The sequence below is a fragment of the Sminthopsis crassicaudata genome, chromosome 4 (genome assembly GCF_048593235.1).
Source record: "Sminthopsis crassicaudata isolate SCR6 chromosome 4, ASM4859323v1, whole genome shotgun sequence".
Classification (NCBI taxonomy): domain Eukaryota; kingdom Metazoa; phylum Chordata; class Mammalia; order Dasyuromorphia; family Dasyuridae; genus Sminthopsis; species Sminthopsis crassicaudata.
In genome coordinates this window covers 29,215,593-29,241,472 of record NC_133620.1, presented here as the reverse complement: position 1 = coordinate 29,241,472, position 25,880 = coordinate 29,215,593, and the positions used below count along the sequence as shown (strand labels likewise).

Genomic DNA, 25,880 nt, shown 5'->3' with positions numbered 1-25,880 from the left:
CACTCTAGTCACCCTTTCTGTGTGATCTTGGCAGTAGACACTTTCTAACAGCATAAATCATCTCTGCTAATGCACCCTTTTGAGAAGGAAGGGACCAGCCCTACCTCACCTTTCTGTTGTTAGCAGAGAGATGTGGACCTTGAGTGTGAAATGTGGTATGCAAGAGGTATCTACAGGCAGGCAAGGTTGTTCTGTCCAAAAGACTGGGTTTTAAAACTGTTTTTCCCTTCTAACTCCTCTCTCCCCTCTTGGGGGAAAAAAAAGGAACAAATCCTTGCACCAGATGTAAATATTCAAACAAAACCAATTCTCATATTGGCCATGTCCGCCAAATGTATGGTTTGTTCTGCATTTGTCTCTCCTGCCAATTTTGACTTGAATGAGTCCCGTTTCATCATGAATTCTTTGGAAACATCATTGATTATTGCGTTGATCGGAATTCTTAAGTCTTTCAAAGTTTTCCAGTGTTATTCTCTTGCTTGATTTTTTTTTTTTTTTTTTTGCTCCCTTCCCTCTGTACCAGTTCACACAAGTCTCTGAATCCATCCCCTGTATTTCTTAAAGCATGATCATTTTCCATCACACATACATAATATAATGTTCTGTCATCCCCCAGTTGATGGGCACACAGTTTACAGGGTTTTTTTGCCACTAAAAAAAAAAGCTGCCATAAATATTGTGTAGCACTTTGTTCTACCTGATTTCCCTAGTGACATTGCCCCCCAAGTTAGTAACATCTGGACTATGGTGTGCATTGCTTTTCAGAATGCCTGGAACCAGTCAGTACACATCTCCAACCAGTGCAGTCTTTCCAACCTTTGTCAGTTTCCCTTTTTGTTAACTTTTCCAATAAGCTGGATGAGAGGTAGGACCTTAAGAGTTGCTTTAATTTGTAATTTATCTAATTATTAGTGAATTGAAGCATGCTTTCATATGAAAATGAGTAACTTAGATTTCATCTCCTGAGGACTACTTATTTGTATCCTTCAACCACTTCTCAATTGAAAGTGATTTTTTAAAATAAATTTGAATAAATTCCTTATAGAAATATAAAATATATAAATATTTGAAAGATGGATAGATAGATCCTAGAGATGAGACTTTTATCAGAGAAATTTTCTGCAAGAACTTTCCCTTCTAGTCTTAGCTGAATTGGATTTGTTTGTGAAAAAACTTGAATTTTATGTAATCAAAATTGTCCATTTTTTCTTTTACAATACTTTATTTCTTGTTTGGTTATAATGAATTCTTTCCCCTAACCATAGACCTGAAAAGTGATTTCTTTGTTCTATTTGTTTATGATGTGACATTTTATATCTAGGTCATGAATAATGGATATATGAAGCTCATGTTGGTGTATGTGGTGTGAGATGTTGGTCTAACTTAATTTCTTCCAGAGTACTATGAATCTTTACCTCCTTAACTAGGATCTTTGAATTTATCAAATACCAGGCTACTATGTCCGCTTCTTGTGTGTGTGTTGTATACTTAATCCAATTCATTCATTGACTTCTTTGTTTAACTAGAACCAAATCATCTTGATTTCTGCTTTGTAGTATAGTTTAAAATCTGATACTATGAAACTTTCTTCCACTTTATCATTTATTATCAGTTTTATTATATTGACTCATCCAGTATACTTAACATTTCTCCAGTTATTTCAGTCAATCTTTATTTCTGTAAACAGTATTTTGTCATTATATTCTTAGTGTTTCTGTATGTTTCTTGGTAAAGTCCAAAGCATAAGTTGTTATCAGTCATTTTTCACTCTTGTCCAACTCTTCATCATTCCATTTAGGGTTTTTTTTTTGGTAAAGTTCCTGGAGTGTTTTGCTATTTCTTCTCCTGCTCATTTTGCAGATGTGGAAACCAAGGACAACTGACTTAAGTAATTTGCCCAGGGTCACATGGCTAGTAAGGGTCTGCACTCAAATTTGAACTGACTCATCATCCTGATTCTGGGCCCAGCCCTGCTATGGCGCCATCTAATCTCCTCAAAGTATAACTACACCATCATATTTTCTACAGAAAGTAATGCTTTGTCTTTGCCTGTGTTTATTCTCTTATTTTTTTCTGTCTTCTCTTTATTGCTCTGTCTGGCAGTTCTAGTACAATATCAAGTAGTGGTAACAATGCTTTACCCATCATCTCTTAGGAAAAGATTTTTGTTTCTCCTCATCATATAATAATGCTGGTTCATGGTTTTTTTTTAATATACTTTTTACCGTGTTAAAGAAAAGTTCATGTATTTCTTTGTTTTCCAGTGTTTTAACAAATGGGTATTATATTTTGTCAGAAGCTTTTTCTTCATGTCTTACAATTGTGTGGTTCTTATTTATTATTAATATGGTCAATTATGTTTATAATTATCATAATGATAGTAAACCAGCTCATCATAGTATAAATACAACCTAATCATAGTCTTTGTGATATGTTGATATAGCCTTTTTTTCTCAATATTTTTATTTTTCCAGTGACAATATAAAGATAATTTTCAACATTTATTTTTGTAAGATTTTGAGTTCCAGATTTTTTTCTTCCTCCTCTATTTCCTCCCACCCCAAGACAGCAAACAATATGATATAGGTTATACACATACAAGTTGATATAGCCTTTTGTTATTTAATTTAAAATTTTTTCACTAGTATTCTTTAAGTATTTGGTCTATGGCTTGTTTTTTTTTCCCTCCATTTTTATTTTCTTTTGCTTAGGCATCAAGATTGTATTTGTTTCACAGAAGTAATTTTGTAGAATTTTTTTTTCCTATTTTTGCAAATAATTTGTATTACATTGGAATTAATTGTTCTTTCAGTGTTTATGGAATTTTCTTTTAAATCCATCTGGATTTGACTTTTTTCCCCTTGGGAGGTTACTTTATTGTTCAGTTTTCTGTTCTGAAACTGGATTGTTGGAAATTTCATTTCTTATTCTGTTAATTTGAGTATTTTATATTTTTGTAAGTGTTCTTTTCATTTAAGTTGTTTTGCTGGCATGTAGTTTATCATTAAGATCTTTTATCCTTTATTTATTATCTATTCTTTTTCATTTTTGATACTAGTTATTTGGTTTTATCTTTAATTAATGGTTTATCCATTTGACTTTGTCTCCCATAGGGGGGAAAAAACAGCTACTTTTATTTATTAATTCCTTGTTGGGGAGGGATTGTTCTCAGTTTTGTTCATCTCTTTTAATTTTTAGGATTCCTATTTTAATGTTTGGAGTTTTTTTTTTTGTTTGTTTTGTTTTGTTTTTTTATCTAGTTCTGCTTTTGTTTTTATTTTTTAGCTACATGCCCAACTTATTGATCTGTTTTTTCTCTCATACTAACAAAAATATTTTAGATATAAATTTTCTCTTGAGAACTACTCTAGTTAAATTTTATAAATTTTAGTTTGTGCTGTCATTATTTTTGAAGAAATTGTAGATTATTTCTCTAACTTGTTTGATCGATTTTCTAGGATTGTCATTTAGTTAGCAATTACTTTTTATCTTTTCTTCAATGGCACTTTATTCAATATGATTTTTTTTGTGACCAATTAAGGATGGATTTAATATTACAGCTTTTCTGCATTTATTTATGAAGTTTATATGATCTGGTAATTCTTGTAAAGGTGCCGTGCACAACTTAGAAATATATGTATTACTATTAACTAGTAATTCTTATAAAGGTACTATGCACAACTTAGAAATATGTGTATTACTATTAACTATTCAGTAATTCCTAGAGTTCTAGCATTTCTAATTTTTCTAGCATTCTGTTAATTTTCTATCATTCATACTCTAAAATTCTATTCTTGGCTCTCCCACTATTTTAGTTTTATCTCTCTATTTCTCCTGTGACATATTTAGTTTTTCCATTAAATATTTAAATAATTATGCCATTCAATTGAAATAAATTTGTCTGTTTACTTTTATTTTATTTTTTAAATTTTATTTATTTATAATTTTTTTGACAGTATATATGCATGAGTAATTTTTTTAAACATTATCCCTTGTATTCATTTTTCCAAATTATCCCCTCTCTCCCTCTACTCCCTCCCCTAGATGACAGGCAATCTCATACATTTTACATGTGTTACAATATAACCTAGATACAATATATGTGTGTAAATCCAATTTTCTTGTTGCACATTAAGTATTAGATTCCGAAAGTATAAGTAACCTGGGTAGAAAGACAGTAGTGCTAATAGTTTACATTCAATTCCCAGTGTTCCTTCTCTGGGTGTAGTTGTTTCTGTCCATCATTGATCAACTGGAAGTGAGTTGGATCTTCTTTATGTTGAAGATTTCCACTTCCATCAGAATACATCCTCATACAGTATTGTTGTTGAAGTGTACAGCGATCTTCTGGTTCTATTCATTTCACTCAGCATCAGTTGATGTAAGTCTCTCCAAGCCTCTCTGTATTCCTCCTGCTGGTCATTTCTTACAGAGCAATAATATTCCATAACCTTCATATACTATAATTTACCCAACCATTCTCTAATTTGATGGACATTCATTCATCTTCCAGTTTCTAGCCACTACAAAAAGAGCTGCCACAAACATTTTGGCACATACAGGTCCCTTTCCCCTCCTCAGTATTTCTTTGGGATATAAGCCCAATAGCAGCAATGCTGGATCAAAGGGTATGCACAGTTTGATCACTTTTTGGGCATAGGTCCAGATTGCTCTCCAGAATGGCTGGATTCTTTCACAACTCCACCAACAATGCATTAGTGTCCCAGTTTTCCCACATCCTCTCCAACATTCATCATTATTTGTTCCTGTCATCTTAGCTGTCTGTTTACTTTTAAAATAATACTGTCGGTTGAGAACAAATCCAAAATTGAAAAAAAGTTTGGAAAGTTAAGTAGAGGAGCAAACTAAAAAAGGTGGCTCATTCTCCTGAATCCCAAGGAGCTATAGAATGCAAAGAAAAGAACAAGGAAGGAACAGGTGATTGATGAGAACAGCAGCAGATTTCAGATAAGGCACATAGATTAATTAAAATGTATATCTCAGGAAATTGAAAATTCCTTGTATTAATCTTCAGATTCCCCAAGAAATGTCTTAGGTAATCCTGATTAAAGCTTTTCTTTTTGGATATCCTGAGTTAAGGATTACAAATCTGGTCTCCAAGCTACAGAACTACTACTATCTCAAGCAAGTAAGATCTAGTTTTAAACAATTTAGTAGTTTTTTTTTCCTATAGTACCTTTCAGTTTCTATATTTATTTATTGTGATTCCCATATTTATTTCCTCAAATCATGTTCATTGTTATTGTTGCCTTATCTAAGATTATTATTATACCCTTCCTGCTTTTTTGTTTTGTTTTTTTAATTCAGCTGAGACATAATTATTGCTACCTGCTCTTTTTCATTCTTTAAGTGAGTCTTTTTTTTTGGGGGGGGGGGGGAGGCTGGGGTTAAGTGACTTGCCCAGGGTCACACAGCTAGGAAGTGTTAAGTTTCTGAAACCAGATTTGAACTCTGGTCCTCCTGAATTCAAGGCTGGTGTAAGTGAGTCTTTAAGGTTTTTTTTTTTTTTTTTTTTTTTTTAATAAATAACAATTTTAAGATTATACTTTCCAATCTATTCTAAGGACTTCAGTTTTATAGATAAATCATTTCATTCTTAAGTTCATTAATTTTGTTTTATCCTTTTTCCTGTTATTAATCAGAAGTTCTAATCTTTTTCTTTTCAAGCTCCGCTTCACAATCCTCCACTAAGAATAATGTTTGTTTTGCTTATCATAATCTCTCCCTGAATTTATCCTTCCTTTTATTTCTTCCATTACCCTTTCCTGTTACCTTTTGTTTCCCTATAGTTTTTGTTTTGTTTTGTTGTTGTTTTTTTTGGCTTTTTGCTGAGGCATTTGGAGTTAAGTGACTTGCCCAAGGTCACACAGCTAGTACATGTTAAGTGTGTGAGATCACATTACTTCAGGGCTGGCACCCTATCCACTGCGCCACCTAGCTGTCCCTTCCCTACAGATTTGAATGTATTTTCATACCATTCTCTTTTTATGTATTCTAACCTTTTTTGACCAGTTGAGATGAAAGTGAGGTTGGATTTGGGGCAGGGTTTGCAAGGCAATTGGGGTTAAGTAACTTCAGGGTCAAGTAGTAAGTGTTAAGTATCTGAGGTCAGATTTTAACTTAGGTCCTCCTGACTTCAGGGCTGGTGCTCTACTCACTGTGTCAACTAGCTGCTTCCAAAGGGGAGGTTTAAGTAATATCCACCACCACCACCCAACCGTCATCTTTTTCTCCATTTCTTTAGGCTACTATTTGAGTGCCCCTATTATATAAGATAGTAACGTCTGCTACCCTTCCTTCCCCAAGTGTATTCTTTCCTCCTTCCTTTTCTTTCTTTGCACTGTGCAATCAGGATGACCTGAGTATATTTCTCTTGACTCTTGACTTGTTTTCATTTCAGAGTTGATATTCCACTTTGGTTTTTTTCATCAGGAATGCTTGGAATTCTTTTTTTTCTATTTCATTAAAGTTCTATTTTTCCTCTGTGGGATTATAATTAAGTTTTTCTGGGTATGTTTTTCCTGGTTGTAACCTTTTGTTTCTTGGACTACGGTATTCCAAGCTCCCTGCCCCTTACAAGAGGTAGCTGCTAAAGTCTTATGTGATCCTGACTCCGTATTTGAACTCTTTCTGTTTATGATATTTTTTTTCCTTTTGATGTGAAAGTTCTGGATTTGGGATATGAGATTCCTGGCAACTTTTCACATTATGAATTGTTTAATTTAGGATTTCTTTCAGAAGGCAACTTTCAATCTGGGCAGTTTACTTTCAAGACGTCTTGAAATATGATGTCTAGGATCTTTTTTTGATCATGGTTCCAAGTAGTCTGATCTGTTTTCTAGGTCAGGTTTGTTTGTTTGTTTGAATGAAATAACATTACATTTTTTAATCTTTTTTCCAGTCTTTTGACTTCCATTTTAATATTTCTTATTTTCTTATAAAGGCATTAGCTATTTGGTTTATAAATATTTTAAGCAGCCTGTAATGTGACTGTACATCTGTATCTCTTTTGCTAAGCTTATTAATATTTCTTTCTAGTTTTTCTTCCACAGCTCTTATTTCTTTTTCTTCTTCTTCTTTTTTTTTTTTTTTTAAAGCTTTTTATTTTCAAAGCATATGCATGGATAATTTTTTAGCATTTACTCTTAGAAAACTTTGTGTTCCAAATTTTCCCCTCCTTCCCTGCACTCTCTTCTCTGGATGTCAAGTACTCCAACATATTAAACATCTCATTTCTTTTTCAATTCTTTCCCATTTCCTTCATTTTACTAATATTTTAAATGGCAAATTCTTCATTTCTTATAGGAATTTTAATTGGGCTTGTAACCAAGCTGTATTTTGTGGGGAGGATGGAGGGCTTTGTAGGTATTTTTTAATTCTCCTCTGCCGAGTTTATACCTTGAGCGTTCCTTGCCTCATAACAAGTCTTTTTATTTTTCTAGTTAACTCATTCTTTCAGCCTGACTTCTCCAATTGGAATTTTGTATTAGGGCTAGACACTATACACCACTATTGGCTGTTGTGGCCTTACATTGTCTTGGTCTATCTTACCTGGTATTTTGCTACCACTTTGCTCTCCACGTATTATGTCCTGTGTTGTTCATGGGTCACAAAGGTAGTTTTGGTCAGGGAACTCGCAACTTTCAGCAGACACTGTGTACTGTTCAAGAACACAGTGTGACTGCTGGCCTTCCTAATTTTCTCTTTTATAATTCAATTTTATTTTCAGTGCCAAGTTCTCTCCTTTTCCTACCCACTAAGAAAACAAAAAACAAAACAAAACAAAAAAACTCATTACAAATATGTCTTAATTCTATAAAATAAATTCCTATATTAGTTCTGTCAAAAATAAAAGGAAGAAAATATATTTAACCCTCAATCTGATTCCACCATTTGTCTTTCTGGAGATGGATAGCATATTTCATCATATAAGTCTTCATATAAGTTGTTTATTGTATTGATCAGAGTTCCTAAGTCTTTCAGAGTTAATTATCTTTAAAATATTGCAATTATTGTGTAAATTGTTCTTTTTATTTCTCTTCAATTCACTCTGAATTGGTTCATACAGGTCTTCCCAACTTTTTCTCAAACCATCTTTTTCATCTTTTCTAACAGTACAGTAATAATCCATCATATTCAGATAGCATAACTTCAGCCTTTCCCACTCATGTGCATCCATCCCTTCACTTTCCAATTCTTTGCCACACAGAAATAGCTCCTTACAAGTATTTATCTCTTTTTTATGGGCCTTAGTAGCATACTATTCAGTAAGAACCTATGCACAGTTTAATGAGCTTTTTGGGTTTGGTTCTAAATTGTTTTCTAGTATGGTTGGACCAGATCTCCATCAGCAGAACATTAGTATACTTGTTTTCCTGAGGCTTCTCCAGTATGTCTTTTTTTGTCATGGCCAATCTGATGGTTGTAAAGTGGTATCTCAGGTTGTTTTAATTTTCATTTCTCTATTATTGATTTAAAGCAGAGATATCAGACTCATAATATACCAGCAGAAAGAAAACTCCCAGAAACATATTCAAATGTAATTAGAAAAGATTTAATGTTTTTCTTGCCCCACCCCCACCCCCCAATACAACACAACATAAAGTTAATTTAAATTTTCCAAGTCACTGAACAGCCCAGATAGGTGATACAGTGGATAGAGTGTCAGGCTCAAAGTCAGGAAGCCACATCTACCCAAATTTAAATTCTGGCCTTAGATATTTCCTAGCTATGTGACCCTGGGCAAATCACTTAACTTTTCCTCAATTTTCTCATCTGTAAAATGAGCTGGAAAAGGAAATGGCAAACCACTACAGAATCTTTGCCAGGAAGACCCCAAATAGGGTCATGATATGACGAAAACAACTTAATAATACCACCACCAAATTCATTAGGTGATTACAGATTTGCAATATAGTTTGAGATCTGGTACTGCCAAGCCCTTTCCTTATAGATGCTCGCTTATAGATGAGAAAACATGCTGGGGAAAGATGGAAGGATTTGCCTTAGATGCAGCCCAGCAGTTCGGCAGGCTATGGAGTCTCAGCGGATCCGTCTACACAGCAGTGATGACTTCAAGAAGTGTTACTTTGTCTCCACTTTTCTGGCTTAGCCACCCCCCACCCCCCACACAGAGTTGTTTGGTGGGGCTCAGAAGAATATGTTGGTTCTTTCCAAGGAGCCTCTTTATGGTGGCCTGGCTGCAGTATAATGTGGGGTCCCCCAAACAGTCACAACTATGAGGAGAACACATGTGACCCAGGCCACGGAGCATCATGAGGAAGGTTGGGTGACTTGGCAGAGATGATCTGCTACCCCCAGAGGAGCAATGTGATGGAGGACACTAGCCAGTGCACCAGGCCAGGATTGTGGCAGGGCTGCTTGGTGGTGGGATGGAGGTGCTGGGTACTCTCACTCTGCCCAGCAAGATAGACTAGTTCCAGTGGGATGGAATGGAGTGAGGCCCATGTCCTCCCCTTCTTCCTGTGTCCCTATAGAAGTGGACGAACTGGGTCGAGCTCCTGGAGACCACGGAGCAGCCGGACTACGACCTGGAGACCTTCGTGAACAAAGCTCAGCATGCTGCCACTGAGGGCATCAAGAACTTCAGCAGCCTCCAAGGTACCGATCGAATCCCGCATGCCCTTTTCCTCCCTCCCCCTGCTCCATCTTCACCCTCAGGGACCTCTTTGTCCTGACCCCCTAATTAACCTCCAGTTCTATCCCCTAAGTCCTTTTGGCCAAGAGTGGAGGGTCCTAGGTGGTCTTGGGGAAACCCAGTGGGGGGAGGGGAGAGAGGGGTGGCGTTCTGGCTTCCATGCACCTTGACACCTGGCTCATGCTCCTTGGCATCCTCCGTGCTGCCTCCTGAAGCCTGGCGGGGGGAGGCTGAATTGAGACCCCTCTTTTGCAGATGTCCTTCGAGCCCTGCGCCTGGCCATGCAGCTAGAAGAGCAGGCCAGCCAGCAGATGAGCAGCCATAAACGACCTCAGTAACAGGCCAATAAAATATGTTTGATGGTTAAGCTCTTCCTTCAGGGGTGTCTGGATGCCCTCCTTGTTTGGGGAGCTGGGGCAGACTGCTGGGACGTCTGCCTACTGGCCCTGGGCCAGGGCAGGCTCCAGGACCTGCTGGCCACCCTCTGCCCTGCACGGGCAGGCCCCCTAGCTCCCAGCGTTCTTTATGTCTGTTGTGTAGGGTTTTGTATTGTACAGTCTTAGTGAGCATTCAGCCTATAGGACGGATGGAGGACTGGCCTGCAGCGTCCCAGAGCTGGGAGGAGAGGAGGAAGGACCAGCCTTCCCTTCAGTTGTGCTTCCAGGGCTCCGGCCCACCTTCCCGAGTAGACAGTGCTGGGCCCTGCTGTTGGCCTGCCCAGTGTCGGCTTGGGGTGGAAGGAATGGGGGGATTTTAAAAAAAAAATTCTGAACCCCTTTTTCCTCATTCCCTCTGGTAACCCTCTTGGGTTTCATGGAGGTGAAGGGGACCTGAGACCCATCTGTTGTCTGTTGTCTGTATTTAAACATTGCGTCCAATAAAGGAAGAGAATGGAATCGCTGGCCTCTTTGTTCTGTGGAAATGAGGGGAGGGGGTCACGCTGGAGTTCCCCGAGGTCATGGGGAGTGGGGTAGCAGCTGTTGGGCAGGTGGAGAGGCAGAATCCTTAGTAGGGATCGGTAATGTTCTCTGTTTGGGTTTCCTTGGGGTCTCTGGAATTCAGTAATCACAAGAACAGCCAGATGTTAAGTCCAAAAGTCTTAATTGTGTCCAAGTCTTGTCTCCTTTCCTGGGGCCCGGTCAGCTTCTTAGAGGCCTCTCTCCTTGGTTTGGCGAGCTCGAGCTCTCGCCTGCCTTCTCTGCCCTCCGAATCTCTTCAAATGAATCCTGGCTGAGGCTCCCAGCCTATCTGCTCTCTCCTGAGTATACACCAATCATTCTATCGCTAGGGAATCATTATTTGTTGTAGGATTAAATCAAACATACTGAACTAGATAACCATTGTCTCCTCAATTCCATCTGGCAGTACCACATCTCAAGCCTTTTTACCTTGTAAGCATCCCTTGTTTCAAGTTCAGAGTTCTGGCCCATAATGGATCCCCTTCCAGGGTGAGGCTTGTTGCCAGGAGGCCCCAGACGGGTCCCTGAATTTCCTGGAGCTGCCTGTGTACGCTCCCCGCTCTGCCTCCCACAAGAAGATGCAGCACCCCCATAAACCTGTCAGCACGGGGGCTCAGCCACTTGTCCGAGGGGGCAGCTACCCCAGGTTTGTGAAGACTTCTTGTTCCAACAGCCAGGAGGCGGCACTCAGAGCTGGGTCAGACATTGAAGTCTGCACTCTGGGCCATCGCTGTCTGCCCTGACTTGTCCAGCCACCAGATTAATGGGACCAAGGAAAAAATGAGGCTGATGGCTTGGCACTATTCCACCTCACTTATCCAATTCCCACAATTACCATTGTTGCACATGAAAAACCGGATCCCAAAGGGAAAAAAATGAGGGAGGTGGTGGGGAAGCAAGCATAACACAAAAGGTGAAAACGCTATGTTGTGGTCCACACTCAGTTCCCACGGTCCTCCTGCAGGCAGATGGCTCTCTCCATCACAAGGTCATTGGAACTGGCCTGAATCATCTCATTGTTGGAAAAAAGAGCCACGCCCATCAGAATTGATTATTGTATAATATTGATGTTGCTCTGCTCACTTCCCTCAGCATCAATTCCTGTCAGTCTCTCTGAAATCCTCCTGCTGATCATTTCTCATAGAACAATAATATTCCATTACTTTCATATACCAGAACTTATTCAGCCATTCTCCACTGATTTCCAGGTTTCTGGCCACTACAAAGAGGGCTGCCACAAACATTTCTGCACACGTGGGTCCCTTTCCCTCTAAGATTTCTCCGAGGTATAAGCCCAGAAGAAACACTGCTGGATCATAGGGGATGCACAGATTGATAGCCCTTTGGGCATAGTTCCAAATCGCTCTCCAGAATGGTTGGATCCTTTCACAACTCCACCAACAATGCATCAGTGTCCCAGTTTTCCCACAGCCCCTCCAACATTCATCATTGTTTGTTCCTGTCATCTTAGTCAGCTTGAGAGGTGTGTAGTGGTGCCTCAGAGCTGCCTTAATTTGCATTTCTCTGCTCAATGGTGATTTAGCTGTTCACCACTTCTTATAGAATAGTATTCCATCACAATTACACACCACAATTTTATTTAAGCCTTGCCCAATCAATGGACATCCCCTCAAGTCTTTGCCTGAGAAAAGAGCTGCTGTAAATATTTTTTTAGTCTCTCTTTGGATTCATCCTTAGTGGTGGCGTTTGGTCGAAGGATATGCATATTGTATGATTCTTTGGCAGAGCTAATATCTGTTGCTCATTTATCATTGGAGAATGGCTATTTTTTTTATTAATTTGATTCCGTTCTCTATACATTTGAGAAAGGAGGCCTTCGGCAGAGAAATTTGCTTCAAAATCCTTTTCCTAATTACTATTGCTTACTATTCTCTCTCTCCTTTCACCCTGTCCCTCCCCAAAAGTGGTTTCTGATCCCGCCCTCCCTCCGGTCACCCTCCCACTTCTCCCTTCCCTTTCTCCCAGCACAATCCTCTCACCCCTTGTTTTATTTTTAGATATTACCCATTTGTATTAAGATCACACCTGAAAAAGGGGCAAAGACGAGCTCTACCTAGATCCATCTCCATATTTAACCTCCATTATTTAAATGTGCAAAAATCCTTACACCACCAGTAAGTTTACTTCCCGGCGCCAGAGGCGGAGCGGGCCGGCCTCCACTCCCCAGACGGCGCTCCCCCGGGCCCCGCGGCTAATGCGGGGAGGACGGGAAGCTCGATCTCCCCTTCTCCGTCCCTGCCTCTCCTACGACATGGAACTGATTTTTCCATCCTGTGGCTGCTCCAGATTTGCCGGCAGACAGCCTGAAAAGTTGTAAGAACCCGCCCGTTCTAAGAGTCTGGGCCCGCGTTCCGCTCGAGCAAAGACCGTCATTCCTATCTTCTCCCTTTCTCGCCAGGACCCGAGAATTCAAGGCCAGTCTCCCGCCCGCCCCGGAGCAGAAACCCTCCCCTCCTCGCTGCTGCAGCCCGAGACTTGGATCTTGACCCCCCCCCTCCCCCCTCCCGCTCCCCTCCCGTCCCCAGCCCCCTTTCCATTCAGTCTTCACACACTGCCCAGACTGAGCTCCCTCGGGAAGCCGAGAGGTGTCCGAGGCCGGGTCCGGCCGCCCCAGCCCACAGCGGGGGGCTTCGTCCCAAGACCAAGACTTCTAGAATCGGCTTCCAGCTTCCACGCCAACAAGGGCGAACCCTGCCCTTGCAGTCTCCTATCCTAGGGTTGTGACGCCCCCAACACTGGGTCGTGAGAGCCGGGACCCCTCCCCCATCCCAGCCAGAAACAGCTGATGCGGGGGTCCGCGAGGAAGACCGATTGTTTCATGTCTTCCCACTCACCCCCCTCCAAGTCAGTCACTAAGTCCTATCCAGCATTTATTTATTTATTTTGGGGGGCGGCTGGCGCGGGCACACAGCGAGGTAGCATTTGAACTCTGATCCTGACTTCAGCGCCCTCTAGCGGCCTGCGCCCACGCTGCTGGGGCAGAAAGCTGGAGAGGGAGGATTGCGCCCGCCCCACAGACGCGAACGGGGCTTCGCCCGGGCCTCTGGGCTCAGTCTGGGAAGCAGTGGCAGTTATCGAGTGCCAGGTAGCGTGTGTGTACGTCCTAACTCCGACACTTATCAGCCTTGGAACCTCCGCCTTCCGTCTCACTTTCCTCATCTGCAAATACCACTTTCCGGCCCAGGCCTGATGTGAGGCGCCTAGGCCAGAGCCTGGCACCTGGCAGGCGTTACTATCACCCCTCCGTCATCAATAAAATGGCGGCAGGCACGGAGAATGGAAGACCAAAAGTCAGGCGCTCCAGGAGACCTGCGCGAACCCGGGCCGTAGTTCTAATCGAGGCTCCGCCTTCGGCACACGTGACCCCACCTCTCGCCCCGGGTTCGTCTCGGCCGGGCGCGCTTTCTTGACGTCACGTCCCGGCGCCCGGAAGTGACGCTAAGGTACTCAGCCCTCCCCCTTTACAAGCCAGCCCGTGAGCCTCTGCTCTTCCTCTTTGCAGCTCGCGCCGACCATGGGTGAGGAAACTTGTCCCGTCCGCCGCCATCCGTCACCATCCGCCCCCATCCAGCGCCATCCTTAGGCTGGGACGCCGGGCTTGGGCCATGGGGCGCAGGATGCGGGAGAGGAAGGGAAAGAACCAAGCTGGGAGGGAAACCCGGGGCGGGGGGGGGGGTCGGGGCCGGGGTCGGGGTCGGGGTCGGGCCTGACCTGACGGAAGCTGCCTCCCCGTTCGCCCGCAGGGATCTCCCGGGACAACTGGCACAAGCGCCGCAAGACCGGCGGCAAGCGCAAGCCCTACCACAAGAAGCGCAAGTATGAGCTGGGCCGGCCGCCCGCCAACACCAAGGTGAGCCCGAGCTCCCAACCCCTTCCTTCCTCCCGAGCCGAGCGCTCAGAACCTTCCCAAGCCCTCCCCCTCTCCGCGGCCCTAACCCTCCCCGGCCCTGCGCCACGTGAGTGATGATCGTTGGAGCCTAAGGGGCCCGAGCCGGGCCGTGTTGGTCCCGGGGGCCGCCGATGCTGGGCTGTTTGGTCATAGTTACACTGACACGTGGTCGGGGCGTCCCAACCCCAGGCTCCCGCCCCCCGAACCCTCCTAACCCGCGTTCTCCCCCCCTCGCAGATCGGCCCCCGCCGCATCCACACAGTGAGAGTCCGAGGGGGCAACAAAAAGTACCGGGCGCTGAGGCTGGACGTGGGCAACTTCTCCTGGGGCTCCGAGTGTGAGTAGGGGGCTGCTGGGGGAAGGGGCGGGAGGCCAAGCGCCCTGATGACACCTTGGTTACTGCTGCAAACACCCGAGCCTGTAAAGGTGGGGATGCAAACCTTGGAGAACTGAGCGCTGCGGGGGCGGGCCGTTGTCTTCGAGGGTAGCCCGGGTCAGGCTGGTCTAAGCGGCCCGGCCCCTCTCCCTGTACCTGGGGAAGCTGCCTCCGCTAAGGGAAACTTGGTGCTTCAGGCAAACCCGGGGAGGGGAGCCTAATGTGGCTTTTCCCATTTAGGCTGTACCCGAAAAACAAGAATTATTGACGTGGTCTATAATGCGTCCAACAATGAGCTGGTGCGGACCAAGACGCTGGTGAAGAACTGCATTGTGCTCATCGACAGTACTCCTTACCGCCAGTGGTACGAGTCCCACTATGCCCTGCCGTTGGGCCGGAAGAAGGGAGCAAAGCTGGTATGAGGCCCTGGGAGACGGGCGGGGGGGGGGGGGGGGGGGGGGGCAGGGCAGACCGGCCTTCCAGTGAGGAGACCCTTGTCCAGTTCTGCTGCTGAAGCATCAGAGATGACAGCCTTGTGTGCTGAGGAAGGCCCGAGGTCAGCTGGAAGTTTACCCTGGCCCTTAGAGCTTCCAGCCTGGGATAAGAGGGAGGGAGAGTGCTGCCAGGTGGGACTCACCAGAGCCAATAGCTTTTCATAGGTAGCTGGACTCCTTAGACCAGGAGAGGACCAAGATGTTGTAGATGGACTAAGCATGCACCTCACCCAGCCAGCCCCAGTGACCATACTGGCAAGGGAAGCATGCTTGTGGAAGGTCCCTCACAGCTTGGGCCTTCTCTGGTTTTAGGATCCCCAGCAGTGGGAGGGACAGCCTCCAGGCTAATCAGTCCCTCTACTCCGTTTGCTCCAGACTCCTGAAGAGGAAGAAATTTTAAATAAAAAGCGGTCAAAGAAGATTCAGAAGAAATATGAGGAGCGGAAGAAGAACGCCAAGATCAGCTCGCTCCTGGAGGAACAGTTCCAGCAGGGCAAACTCCTTGGTGAGCAGGGAAAGGGGGGTGGAGGTGCACAGCAAGGACTCCAAGCCTCCTAATGATGAGAACCCTTGTCCAGTTCTGCTACTGAGCTTGAGTGACGACGCTGTTTTATCTGAAGAGGTTCTTGGAAGTCAAAATGGGATTTGGGGAATGCATGTGTCCTGACTTAGCCTGACCACCTGATCTCTTGTCTCCACAGCCTGCATAGCATCTCGGCCAGGCCAATGTGGCAGAGCAGATGGCTACGTGCTGGAAGGCAAGGAGCTGGAGTTCTACCTAAGAAAGATCAAAGCCCGGAAGGGCAAATAAACTCTAACATGGACATTGACTAAATAAAACCCCAGATTGGTTAGCTTTTGTCTGTGCTCATTGCTGGGGAATGGGGGAGGGGGAGCCAGAGGCTCTAGAATCAGTATCCCCTACATTCACGCCACTGTACTGCTGCATTCTTTGGACTCCGCATTGTTAAGTGACCCACTGGCTCTCCCTGTGGCCCGCTGGGCCTCATCACAATGCAACAGGAATTTCCCTCCTTTCAGAAGGGCCAACCTGCTTCGTAGGCTGCCCCTCATGGACTAGGGGGTACATCTGGACAGTGGACAGGGGCAACAGCTTGCGGAGGGGTGCTTCAGGAGGAGACTGATAGCTGGTTCACTGCCTCTGGTGAGGAGTACCAGACATCTCTCCTAATGGGCAAATGCAGCTATGTAGTCTGGGTAGTCTGGCATGAGGTAAATTGAACCCAAATGTCTTATCCATCCCTGACCTCACCTTCTTAACTTTGGGGCTCATCCAGTTCTCTTAGCAACCTGGATGTCCTTCTTGACACAACACAAAGATCCTCCTCCCGCTTCATTGGTGAAGGCCTCTGGATTCCACCAACATATCCCAAATTCATCCCTGCCACCATCTTGGTACAGTCATCCTATCCTCCCTTGTTCTGTCCTTAGCCTTTTCCTTCTACCATTTTCCTTACCCCCTAATTCTTCCAACCTGACTCTTGTATTGCCCTCCCCACTTATCTTCAATCTCCTTATCTACTAGCTCCTTCCTTGGTACCTGAACCATGCTCCTGGCTCCCCTATCCTCCTGGGATCCCTCCATCTTTCTGCTAATTTAATGAATTTCTTGCATCATTTATGACATCTATAATAGATGGCACCATCTTTCTCCACTCTTAACCCTGGGACAATCTGGCTTGTGACCTTTAAGTACAATTGCCCTCTCCTAAACTAAAGGCCTCAATTCCTATTCTTGACCTCTACTGCCTTTAATACCATCCATCCCTACCTTTTTTCTCAACTCTTTTGAGCACCATCTTTGTTCTTTTCTACCTAACATCACAGTGTGCTGGATTCATATCCAGGTCACTTCTTCCCACTAATTCACTTCATGATTTGAGTCCCCATGGGTTCAGCTGCAATGGTGATTCTCATCTACTTAATCTGCAGGTGTCTCCCAACTGCCTTTTAAATATCTTAACCTGGATGTTGTAAACACAACTTTTCTCTCAATAAACCCTTCCAAACTTCCAAATTTGCCTGTAATGCTAAGCACATTTTTTAATGCCTCACTTGACCATTAAAGTAATCTTATCCCTATTTTACAATTGAGGAAGCTAAGGCAGATAATCTGAGTAGCTCAGGGTCACCTAGCTACTCTGTGTCTTGGGTTGTACTTGGACTTGTTTCTGTCCCTACTCCAGGCCCAGCACTGTCCATTGTACTACCTCAGCAACAGCCTAGGAGCCATTCTCAACTCTCCTATCATGTCCACTCTGTTTCCAGGGCCTGTGAATTCTACCTTTATAATATCTCCCACCACCCTCTTGTAGACTGCCTCTTCATCTCTGGATGTATCAGGGACTTCTGCCTCAAATCTCTCCAGGCAAGGGATTATCACACCCATCCAAGAAACTCCAATGGCTATCTCTAGAATTTAAGCTTCTCTGGTATTAAAAGCCTTTCATTATCTAGTCCCCTATCTTGACTTCCAAAACATACTCTCCTATCCAATAACATGACTTCCCTGCTAAAATCCCATTTAATACAGGAATACTCAACCCCTCAATTCCAAGGTCTTCCCTTTTATTTCCTATTTATCCTTTAGAATTGGTTTGTTTGCCTCATTCCATTGAAAGCTCATCAATTACAAGTGGGTGGTGGTCCTGTGCCCTCACTTATCTCACATAAGTTAATCAGGTTAGCCACTCCAATCTCATTCTCACCTCACTTAGGCTAATCAAGTGGATGATTGCTTTCAGCATCCTGCAGTTGGGGTACACCCACACAAACATTGCTTCTACTATAGTAGGGGAGCCAGTTGAAGAATGTGGAAGCTCATTCCACTCCTGGTCTAATGATTGGAGATAGCACTTAAGTGTAGTTTTCTATCCCTCAAATTAAGCTTATTGAGGACAAGGATTGTCTTTTGGCTTATGTCTTTTCCCAGTGCATCCTTGTACCTTTCCTGGTGTCCCAGTAACACTTGAATGCTTGTTGACTAGTTGAGCTGACCCACCTTAGAGCTGAATTGAATTGAATGCTGTGTCTCAGTTTCCTTGTTTGCAAATAAGGATAAAATCTGTTTTGCAGGCTGCAGAAGATCCAAAAAAAGGGGGGGAAATCCTTATTGGTCCGTGAATGATTGGGAACTTTTAGTTAGACTTAAGAGCACATGAAAATCTTCTTGATGGCCCCCTCTCCAAAACCAAATTTCCTTGTATTTTCTATGGATTTCTGTTTGGGACAAGGGATTTCCCTCTTTCTCATGTTATGTCCGGTGTGACGTGCCAGTCGAATAATAAACGCTTACTGCACGACTGCCTCGGAGTTATGTGTCCATCCTGTTTCTCCCACTGGCACTCAAGGTCACCAGGCTCCAAACTGAGCTCGCGTTCGCGTTTGCCAATTCCCTGCTGCTGTTGAGGTCCATTTTCAGGCTCATCTTTGGTCGTTTACCAGTGCCTCTGGGTCCTTGCACCTCGGCAACCCCAGAACCCCCCAACTATCACCAGTGTGGCCATGGGGTGCAGCACCAGGTCTGGGCTTTCATCCCTCTTCGGTGGTCTGGGGGTGGCATTGGCCAAGTCCTTGGGTACAGATTAAGGGGCTTGGACCCGTGACCCCCAACGTTCCTTCCAGCTCAGTATAACTTGGGACCCCTCTTTGAGCTTTGCGCCTCTAAAATGAGAGTTCGAGGTGATGTCCGTCACAGCGTTGCTTCTGACTGCCACAAGAGGCTCCCCCTCCGTCAAGCTCCCCTGGCCAGGCTCTGGGAGTGTACTGGTGCGTTAGAAGCGGTTGCCCAAGTTGCCCACTATCCCCTCTGGGTACTCTTAGGTTCAAAGGGCTACCCGCTGCCCGACGCAAGCTCCCCCACCCCCCAGTGCTCACACGCACAAAGGCGTTGGTGGGAAGTGAAGAAGCCTTTATTGAGATACCCGGATTATCGAGGCAAACTCGGAGCACAGCCGGTACCATTCCGAGGGGGCTGCGGCTGCTCTGGCGTTTGGGGGGCTTGACTAGGACGGTGGGGAGGAGGCGGAGGCGTGGGCGTGGCCTAGCTCCCAGGAGCGACCTTCTCTTCATCCTCCTCCTGGGAGCTAGACTCCGAGCTTAAGGCCTCCGGAGCCTCCTCGTCTATGCGGGCTGCGGGCACCGGCAGGAGACGGCCAGGGCGCAGGCGGCCCGGCACCGGTGTGCCGGCCTGGGCTGTCCGGGGGCGGGAGGCTCGCAGGCTGACGGCCGGAGATGGGGCGGAGGCTCCTAGGAAGCGGCCGAGCAGCGGCGTCCGTGCCCACACCGAGCTGGGAGAGCCCGAGGCAGCCCCAACTTCCTTCTCCGTTTCCAATGCCGGCTCTTCCAACATACTGGGGGAGTGGGGGGAGGGGAGAAGCGGCAATGGAGCGCCGACTTGTTCTGACTACAGCAGCCCGCCATCCATTGCCCCCGACCCCGTCCCTTATCAGCCTTTCTGAGCATCCTGCCACTCCCACCCCCACACGTCCGCACCCCTTCTTTCGACCTCCAGCTTCCCTGACCACATCCCTTCCTTCCCTCCCTCCACAGCCGCCCTCCTCCTGGGGTACTAACTTCAGGTTAAAAGTGGAACCCAAGAAGGTGGGGCGCAGGCTATCAGCTGCAGAAGCCACTGTATAGGGGGGCTGAGCCGCTGCCTCCCCCCAGTAGCGGTCTCGGTTCAAGGGTGGTAAGTCTCCATACATGTCATCCACAGACAGCAGGGACACCTGTGGGGACCACAGGCACAATCCTAGGGCCAGTGTTTGGGGAGCACTTTCCATCCCCACCCTCCCCGGGCTCCTGATGGGAGCAGAGACAGAAGCCATCTCCAAGTCTTGTATAAATGAGGCAGTCCAGAGAGCCCTAGACAGAACTGATAGAAGGAAGTCCCCAGTAGAGGTCCCCAGCCTCCTCTGAGCAGAGACTGGCTGAGCCTGGTCTGAATCTGGATCTTGGCCAGAAGCCCCACAGCCCAGGTGGGTGGCCTTCCTTAGAGAGCCTCCAGCTTTTGGTCCTGCTGTGGCCTACAGCTATAGATTGCACTTGGGGCTGATTCTCAGACAAACCTTTCCACACCTTCCCTCTCCTACCACCCCACACTGTCCCAGTTTCTACCTATTTTTAGACTAGGACCCATAAGATCCAGTGTATTGCCCCTCTCCAGGCCTCCTTCCTTGAGCTGAAGCTCACTGTGACCTGGCCAGGTCCTTTGTCCTTCAACGTCAGTTATTTTTACAACAACCTGTGCTATTATTATCCCATTTTACTTGAGCAAAGTGAGGCAAAATCCCAGAATCACATAACTACTTGTCTGAGATTGGATTTGAACTCAGGTCTTTCCCACTTCCTATCTAGCACAGTATTTGCTATGCCATCCAATGTCTCTAAGAAAGCTGCCTGATAAGAAAAATTGTCATGATAGTTGCTTCTTTTGGCCATCTAATAGATCCTTGGCCAAGCTCCATTTGGTCACGATTTGGGTCCTGATGGACTCCGATTAAATGTAAATAGCAGTCCTTTCTGCTTTGGCCAGAAGGCCTTCCCCTCCCAGATATGTGTGTGTAGGACTAGGTGAAAGAGCAGCTTCTTTACCTCAATCGCTACCTAGCCTTAATCATTGAATGGTGCAGCCTCAGTCAAACAAACCTGTTGAAGACCTTAAATTTCCCACTGCATCCAGAGCCATCCCCAATCGGCCTGGGCTCTAGCCAGTGGTCCCAGAGGGCTCTGGAGGAGAAAGTGAGGCAGATGGTCTTGCCCAGCCTTGCCTCACTTCAATCCAATTTACTTGCATGTCACAGCATCACTTCCAGGATGTCATGGTCCTTTGCCAGAATGAAGGACAAACAACAACCACCACTTCTTTTGTCAAACAAGGAGAGGAATCCTTGCCTGGCCAACTTCTGAGGGTTGCTGGTGGGAATACCTCAGTCATGAGATAAAGGTGTCCAGCAAGCTTCTAGCCAAGGAACTACCGAATCGCACCCTCAGCCTTGAACCCTCAGTGTCCCAAGTTCCCACCTCTTCTGTGACCCTAATTACTGCCTCCCTCAACGGAATGTATCTCTGTGAACTGCCCCTTGAGGCCTGGCCCGAACCCTGGCTTAATCTCCACTACACACTCACAGCCCCAGTGTAGTGCAGCATAGGAACTGCCCGAGAGAGCAGTAAATGTGAGTTGCATCTTATCTGACTGATTTTTCAAATCCCTGTGGTCCCCTCTCCCCAGCAGAATGTAAGCTCCCCAAGGCTTTGTACAGCAGGGAATGCAGCCATTTCCCAGGAATATGGGCAGCACCCTGGAGAGCTCCTTCAAGGCACACCTGCAGGTTTCGATCAATGAGCTGGTTAGTCTCAAAGTCGTCGTCATCCTCTCCAAAGGGGTTGATGATTTGTTCAGCCACCTGAAGTGGGGGGGGGGGGAATGGTTATTGCCCATGACACACACTGATTCACCCAGGGCAAACCTCAGGGCCAAAGGGCTCCCTTGGGCACAGCTTCCCTCCCCCAGCCCTTTTGACGCCCACCTTAAGCCAGCCAGCATAGAAGAAGAACTGTAGAAGGGTGGTGAGTGGCACGTACAGATCCAGATCTCCGAGTGGCACCTCTTGGCCTGGCGAGGGACCCTTAGGGTCCTCCAAGAATTGACGTCCAATGAGGCAAAAGGCAAAGAAGGAGTAGACAGCAATGGTCACCACCTGGCAGAGTAGAGGCAGGGAGAAAAGGAGGTGGGGAAGCTGGCTGTAGTGTCCAGCAACTGGGTTTCTGGGCCTGGTTCTGGCTCCTGCTGCGTTGATGACCCTGGGTAGATAAGAACTTGAGGAAACTCTGCCTTATGAGCAGCTTTTTAATTTCCAAAGTGAAATGAAGGGCTTCTCATTTCCCCCAGAGGAAACAGGCTCAGAGGGAAGATTAGGCTTCTGCTAGGCCCCAAGGGGCAGAACCTGGAGCAAGGTTAAAGCAGTGGGAAGGAGACAGAAAAAGGTAGAGGTGGGCTGGGTGTCCTTCCTAACAATGAGTTGCCTCAGGGCAAGCCGGAGTGCTTTGAGAGGGGCTGACTTCCCCATCTCCAAAGATCAGCAAGCAGCTTCCGAATGCCCACAAGTCGGGAATGCCCAAGGCTTCTTGGGAGGTATTGGCTAAATGAGAGTCCCTTGAACTCCCCAGAAGCTTAGGAGACATAACTATCCAGTTTTCAAGCTGCACAGCCAAGGCTTAAGATTAGTGGCATCTCTGTCAGAAGTGAGCCTAGCGCTTGGATCTCCTGACTCTCCATGAAAGGGCTGGGGAGAGAAGTACATTTGTGTTGTGAAGGATCCCCGAGGATGGGATCATGGATCCTTGTCCCTAGAGATCCGGTAGCTTCTGGGAACTTCTTCTAGGGCTCTGATAGCGTAGCTGTCATGTCACCTGGCATGTGCACATAAATGCTTTCTATACACCTCAATACTGACCCTCCCCCCAAGGATCTACCCCTGGGTCATATTTCTGGAATCTTTCCTCATTCTGACAAACATTTATGAAATACCTTCTGTATGCAAGGCATAAGGAATAGTTTAGAACCTTCCCTTCCCAATACTGCTGAGCCTGTCATTCTATTGCATCTGTTTGAGGCTGATCAGGAGGAATTGCAATAAGAGTGGGGCTATGAAGGAATAGCCTGGGCCCTGGCAAGGTGACTCAGAGCTGGGATAGCAGGGGACTGAAGGGGCACCTTGGGTGGGAGCCAGAGAGATGGCCAAGGGGAGGGGAGAGATAGCAAGTGTAGCCCCAAAAGTCTCCGGTCACTCCTCTGAGGGAAGGAATCAAGTTCGTATATTGTAACTGGCACACAAGGCACTCTCCGACCTTGGACCATGCTATTTTCCAGCTCTTCCATGTCCCACTTTCCTGCCCCACTGCTGCCCACATAAGTTTCCCATGTTTCTGCCATCTTGCCTGCCCATCCCTCAAGGCCTGCTTCAAATACTAAGAAGATGACCCTGATCTTCTGGCTTGACAAAGGACTCAATCTCTCCCAACCACCAAGGCTGTCCTGCTCGTCTCTCTGCTGTCGTTTGGCAGAAGGCATATCATAGGGGTCTGTGCCAGGATCTCACAATGAAGGGAAGGGCCAATTCTCCTAACCCTCACTCAGATCTGCGTCCCGCAGGTACCCAAAACTTGCTTCTCAAACTGCCGGGGGGTGGGGTGGGGGGGTGGTAGTGTTACCTGAGTGTAAACCAGAGGGATGCTGATCCAGTCATAGTGAAAAAGGAGGCTGCACTTGCCTCGGTATTGGTTCAGCTCCTAGGTGGAGGGCAGAGGAGGAGGGGGTGAGCTGGAGTGGCAGGAGGGTGGGTGGGTGGCTCTGTCCAAGGGCTCCTAGGGGCATGTGACATGTGACTGGAAACACTTCGGATCACTAGGTTGGTACCATGGCAGCAAAGCCTTGGGCAGGCTTATGGAAGACCTGGGTGAGTCCAGGAGGACAGAGCTAGTGAGGGGGGCTAGGGGGAGTCAGCGGGCAGGGGAGAGGTCCAGAGGGCGGGGCCAAGGAATCCATCAAAATGGAGCCTCACTCACGTCCAAGAGCAGCCCAAGGGCAATGTCATCCCGGATTCTGCCCTCTCTTCGGGCCTGGGCAGCCAGGTTGGTGAACCAGACGCAAGGAACCCAGTATTTGTTGAAGTCTGAGTGCAGGCTCTCGAACTTCTGCCTCTCCTCCTGGGACATGAAGCCTGAGGAGATCCCATGGGCTCCTTCGGCCTCTTCTGGAGACCCCCGCAGGCCTAAGCTCCCACCCCTCTTGCTCCTCTCCACTCCCCCCCCTCCACTTCCTCCCACTGGATCCAAGTGCCTCGAGTGAGGGGAGGGCGGGAGTGATAGAGTGAACAAAGGCAGAAGCCTCCATCGAGAGCTGAGAAGGATCTTAAAAGGGCCCCCAATGCCCTCCTTCTACAGGAGGGGAAACGGAGACCCAGGGAAGGGAAGTCGCCCCGGGGCACGGAGAGCTGGTGCCAAGAATCCCGCGGCGCTCTGGCACCCCTCCCCCAGGGGGAACCACTTAGCTGGGAGTCGCTGCCCAGGAGGGTGACCTTGATTTTCGGCCGCCCCTCCCCCCAGGAGGCTGGTGCCCCTGCCCTCCTCCACCACCCCACCCCCACCCCCGGGCCAGGCTGGCACCTGCTTTCACCACGTGCTCCACGCTGGGGAAGCGCCGCAGCACCCGCGTGCTGACCGAGCGCAGCACCAGCACGGAGGACAGGTTGGCGTAGCGCAGCAGGGTCCGGCGCAGCGTGCGTCCGCGCTCGTCGTCCCCGTGCACGGTGGCCGAGACCACGCACATGAGGCGGTCCGGCAGCGGGATGCTCGTGTACTGGGCCCACCAGCGGTTCACCACCAGAGTCACGTAGAACCCTGCGGGGTGGGGGGGACAGGCAGGGCTGGGCCGGCAGGCCGGGGGGGGCGGGGAAGCCCTAGGAGTCCTGGCGGGGGGGGGGGGTCCGAGGTCTCGGAGGCCTAAGGGTCCCGGCCCCTCGTTCTCCGGCGTGGGCGGGGAGCACCATGGACAGGGACTGGCTCACTGCCCCGCCCTTCTCTGTGAACTGGAGAGCGCGGCCCGAGGGAACTGGGAGAATGGGGAGAGGCGGCTTCTTCTTTCTGCCCCTGGGCTACTGACTATGGGGCGGGGGGGGGGGGGGGGGGGGGCGCTCACTTCCTCCTGCAGGGGTTCGGTCGGACTGGGGAATGGTTAACGGCAAAGTGGCATTCCCTCGGGTGAAGGGCCCGGGTTCAGAGAGGCCCCCAGCAGGGAGGGTGGGTCTGGATGGAGGTGGGGGAAGCTGGGCCTTACCCAGAACAAAGGACATGGGGATGAGGTCGGCGGAGCGGTTGCAGTACCGGGCCACTTGGGCATAGATGCGCTTCTGTTCCTGGGACAGCAGATTCCTGAGTGACAACCGGTTAGGGGGAGAGATGGGACGGAGGGGAGGGGAGAAGGGGAGGACTCCCCAGAACCTTTCCGGCTAGAGAAAGAGCCGGGACCCCGACATCCCCCTGAATCCTGAGCCCACGTTCTCCATCCCTCCTGAGGCCTCTGGAGATCCCAGTGTCCCAACGCAGCTCCCCACCCCATGGAGTTCCTGTGTGTGGCCAGCTCCCCGAGCTCCTCCCCCCCATCTCCCCAAACGGCCCCAAGTGCCCTTCTCTACAGAGACTCCCCCCCTTCTCTTCAGCCCCCCTTAATCCCTAGAGGAGCTTCTACGGGTCCCACCCCTGCACCTCCCCCCACACCAAGACCCCACCGGTAAGTGAGGCTGAGGAGTGCATAGAGACCCAGGAACACCAGAAGCTCCTTGTACAGCAACTTGTAAATGCTTCCCCGCCAGCGGAACAGGAGGGCCGAAAAGCCCCCGAAGCGGGCATTGGCCACGCGGAGAGTGTAGGACACAGTCAT

The 25,880-nt window shown here is 47.3% G+C and overlaps 3 protein-coding genes and 4 non-coding genes across 10 annotated transcripts in view; 6 read left to right on the top strand and 1 right to left on the bottom strand.

The window, feature by feature from the left end:
• KIF2C (kinesin family member 2C) overlaps window positions 1-10,046 on the top strand; it is a 31,618-nt gene extending 21,572 nt beyond the window's left edge. For 3 of the 4 annotated variants that reach the window (XM_074266120.1, XM_074266122.1, XM_074266123.1), the window contains exons 20-21: window positions 9,519-9,642; window positions 9,935-10,046. In XM_074266120.1, coding sequence (XP_074122221.1) covers window positions 9,519-9,642; window positions 9,935-10,017 — 207 coding nt within the window. In that variant the 3' untranslated portion in view covers window positions 10,018-10,046. Of the gene's footprint in view, window positions 1-765; window positions 928-9,518; window positions 9,643-9,934 lie in introns of those variants that run through there. The other variant, XM_074266121.1, reaches the window with a different exon arrangement.
• A 3,606-nt stretch (window positions 10,047-13,652) lies between these two features.
• Window positions 13,653-16,272, top strand: RPS8 (ribosomal protein S8). Its single transcript, XM_074266119.1, has 6 exons — window positions 13,653-14,177; window positions 14,403-14,509; window positions 14,786-14,885; window positions 15,165-15,340; window positions 15,794-15,923; window positions 16,120-16,272. The coding sequence occupies exons 1-6, from the start codon at window positions 14,174-14,176 to the stop codon at window positions 16,227-16,229; spliced, it is 627 nt and encodes a 208-aa protein (XP_074122220.1). The 5' UTR covers window positions 13,653-14,173; the 3' UTR covers window positions 16,230-16,272.
• Window positions 14,924-15,009, top strand: LOC141542018 (small nucleolar RNA SNORD55/SNORD39). Its single transcript, XR_012482024.1, has one exon. It is a non-coding gene; the product is annotated as a small nucleolar RNA SNORD55/SNORD39 (small nucleolar RNA).
• LOC141542021 (small nucleolar RNA SNORD38) lies at window positions 15,402-15,472 on the top strand. The gene has a single exon (XR_012482027.1). It is a non-coding gene; the product is annotated as a small nucleolar RNA SNORD38 (small nucleolar RNA).
• On the top strand, window positions 15,972-16,041 carry LOC141542022 (small nucleolar RNA SNORD38). The gene has a single exon (XR_012482028.1). It is a non-coding gene; the product is annotated as a small nucleolar RNA SNORD38 (small nucleolar RNA).
• Window positions 16,273-16,377: 105 nt separating the features above from the next.
• On the top strand, window positions 16,378-16,510 carry LOC141542068 (small nucleolar RNA SNORA35). Its single transcript, XR_012482072.1, has one exon. It is a non-coding gene; the product is annotated as a small nucleolar RNA SNORA35 (small nucleolar RNA).
• Window positions 16,511-19,481: 2,971 nt separating this feature from the next.
• On the bottom strand, window positions 19,482-25,880 carry BEST4 (bestrophin 4). The gene is made up of 9 exons (XM_074264651.1): window positions 25,729-25,880; window positions 25,278-25,372; window positions 24,608-24,841; window positions 24,008-24,162; window positions 23,654-23,731; window positions 21,970-22,140; window positions 21,766-21,846; window positions 20,015-20,169; window positions 19,482-19,791 (listed from the first exon to the last, which is right to left on the bottom strand). Exons 1-9 carry the CDS (start codon window positions 25,878-25,880, stop codon window positions 19,482-19,484), a joined length of 1,431 nt encoding a protein of 476 aa, XP_074120752.1.

What these genes read in the sequence shown, in the direction of transcription:
- RPS8 (XM_074266119.1), top strand. An exon ending in CTTCTCCTGGGGCTCCGAGT is followed by an intron (nt 14,886 to 15,164) that starts GTGAGTAGGGGG and finishes TTTCCCATTTAG; the next exon opens with GCTGTACCCGAAAAACAAGA. An exon ending in GGAAGAAGGGAGCAAAGCTG is followed by an intron (nt 15,341 to 15,793) that starts GTATGAGGCCCT and finishes CGTTTGCTCCAG; the next exon opens with ACTCCTGAAGAGGAAGAAAT.
- BEST4 (XM_074264651.1), bottom strand. Translation starts at nt 25,880, where the DNA reads ATGACTGTGTCCTACACTCTCCGCGTGGCCAATGCCCGCTTCGGGGGC. An exon ending in TCTATGCTGGCTGGCTTAAG is followed by an intron (nt 21,847 to 21,969) that starts GTGGGCGTCAAA and finishes CCCCCACTTCAG; the next exon opens with GTGGCTGAACAAATCATCAA. An exon ending in GGTTCCACTTTTAACCTGAA is followed by an intron (nt 19,792 to 20,014) that starts GTTAGTACCCCA and finishes CCACTCCCCCAG; the next exon opens with TATGTTGGAAGAGCCGGCAT.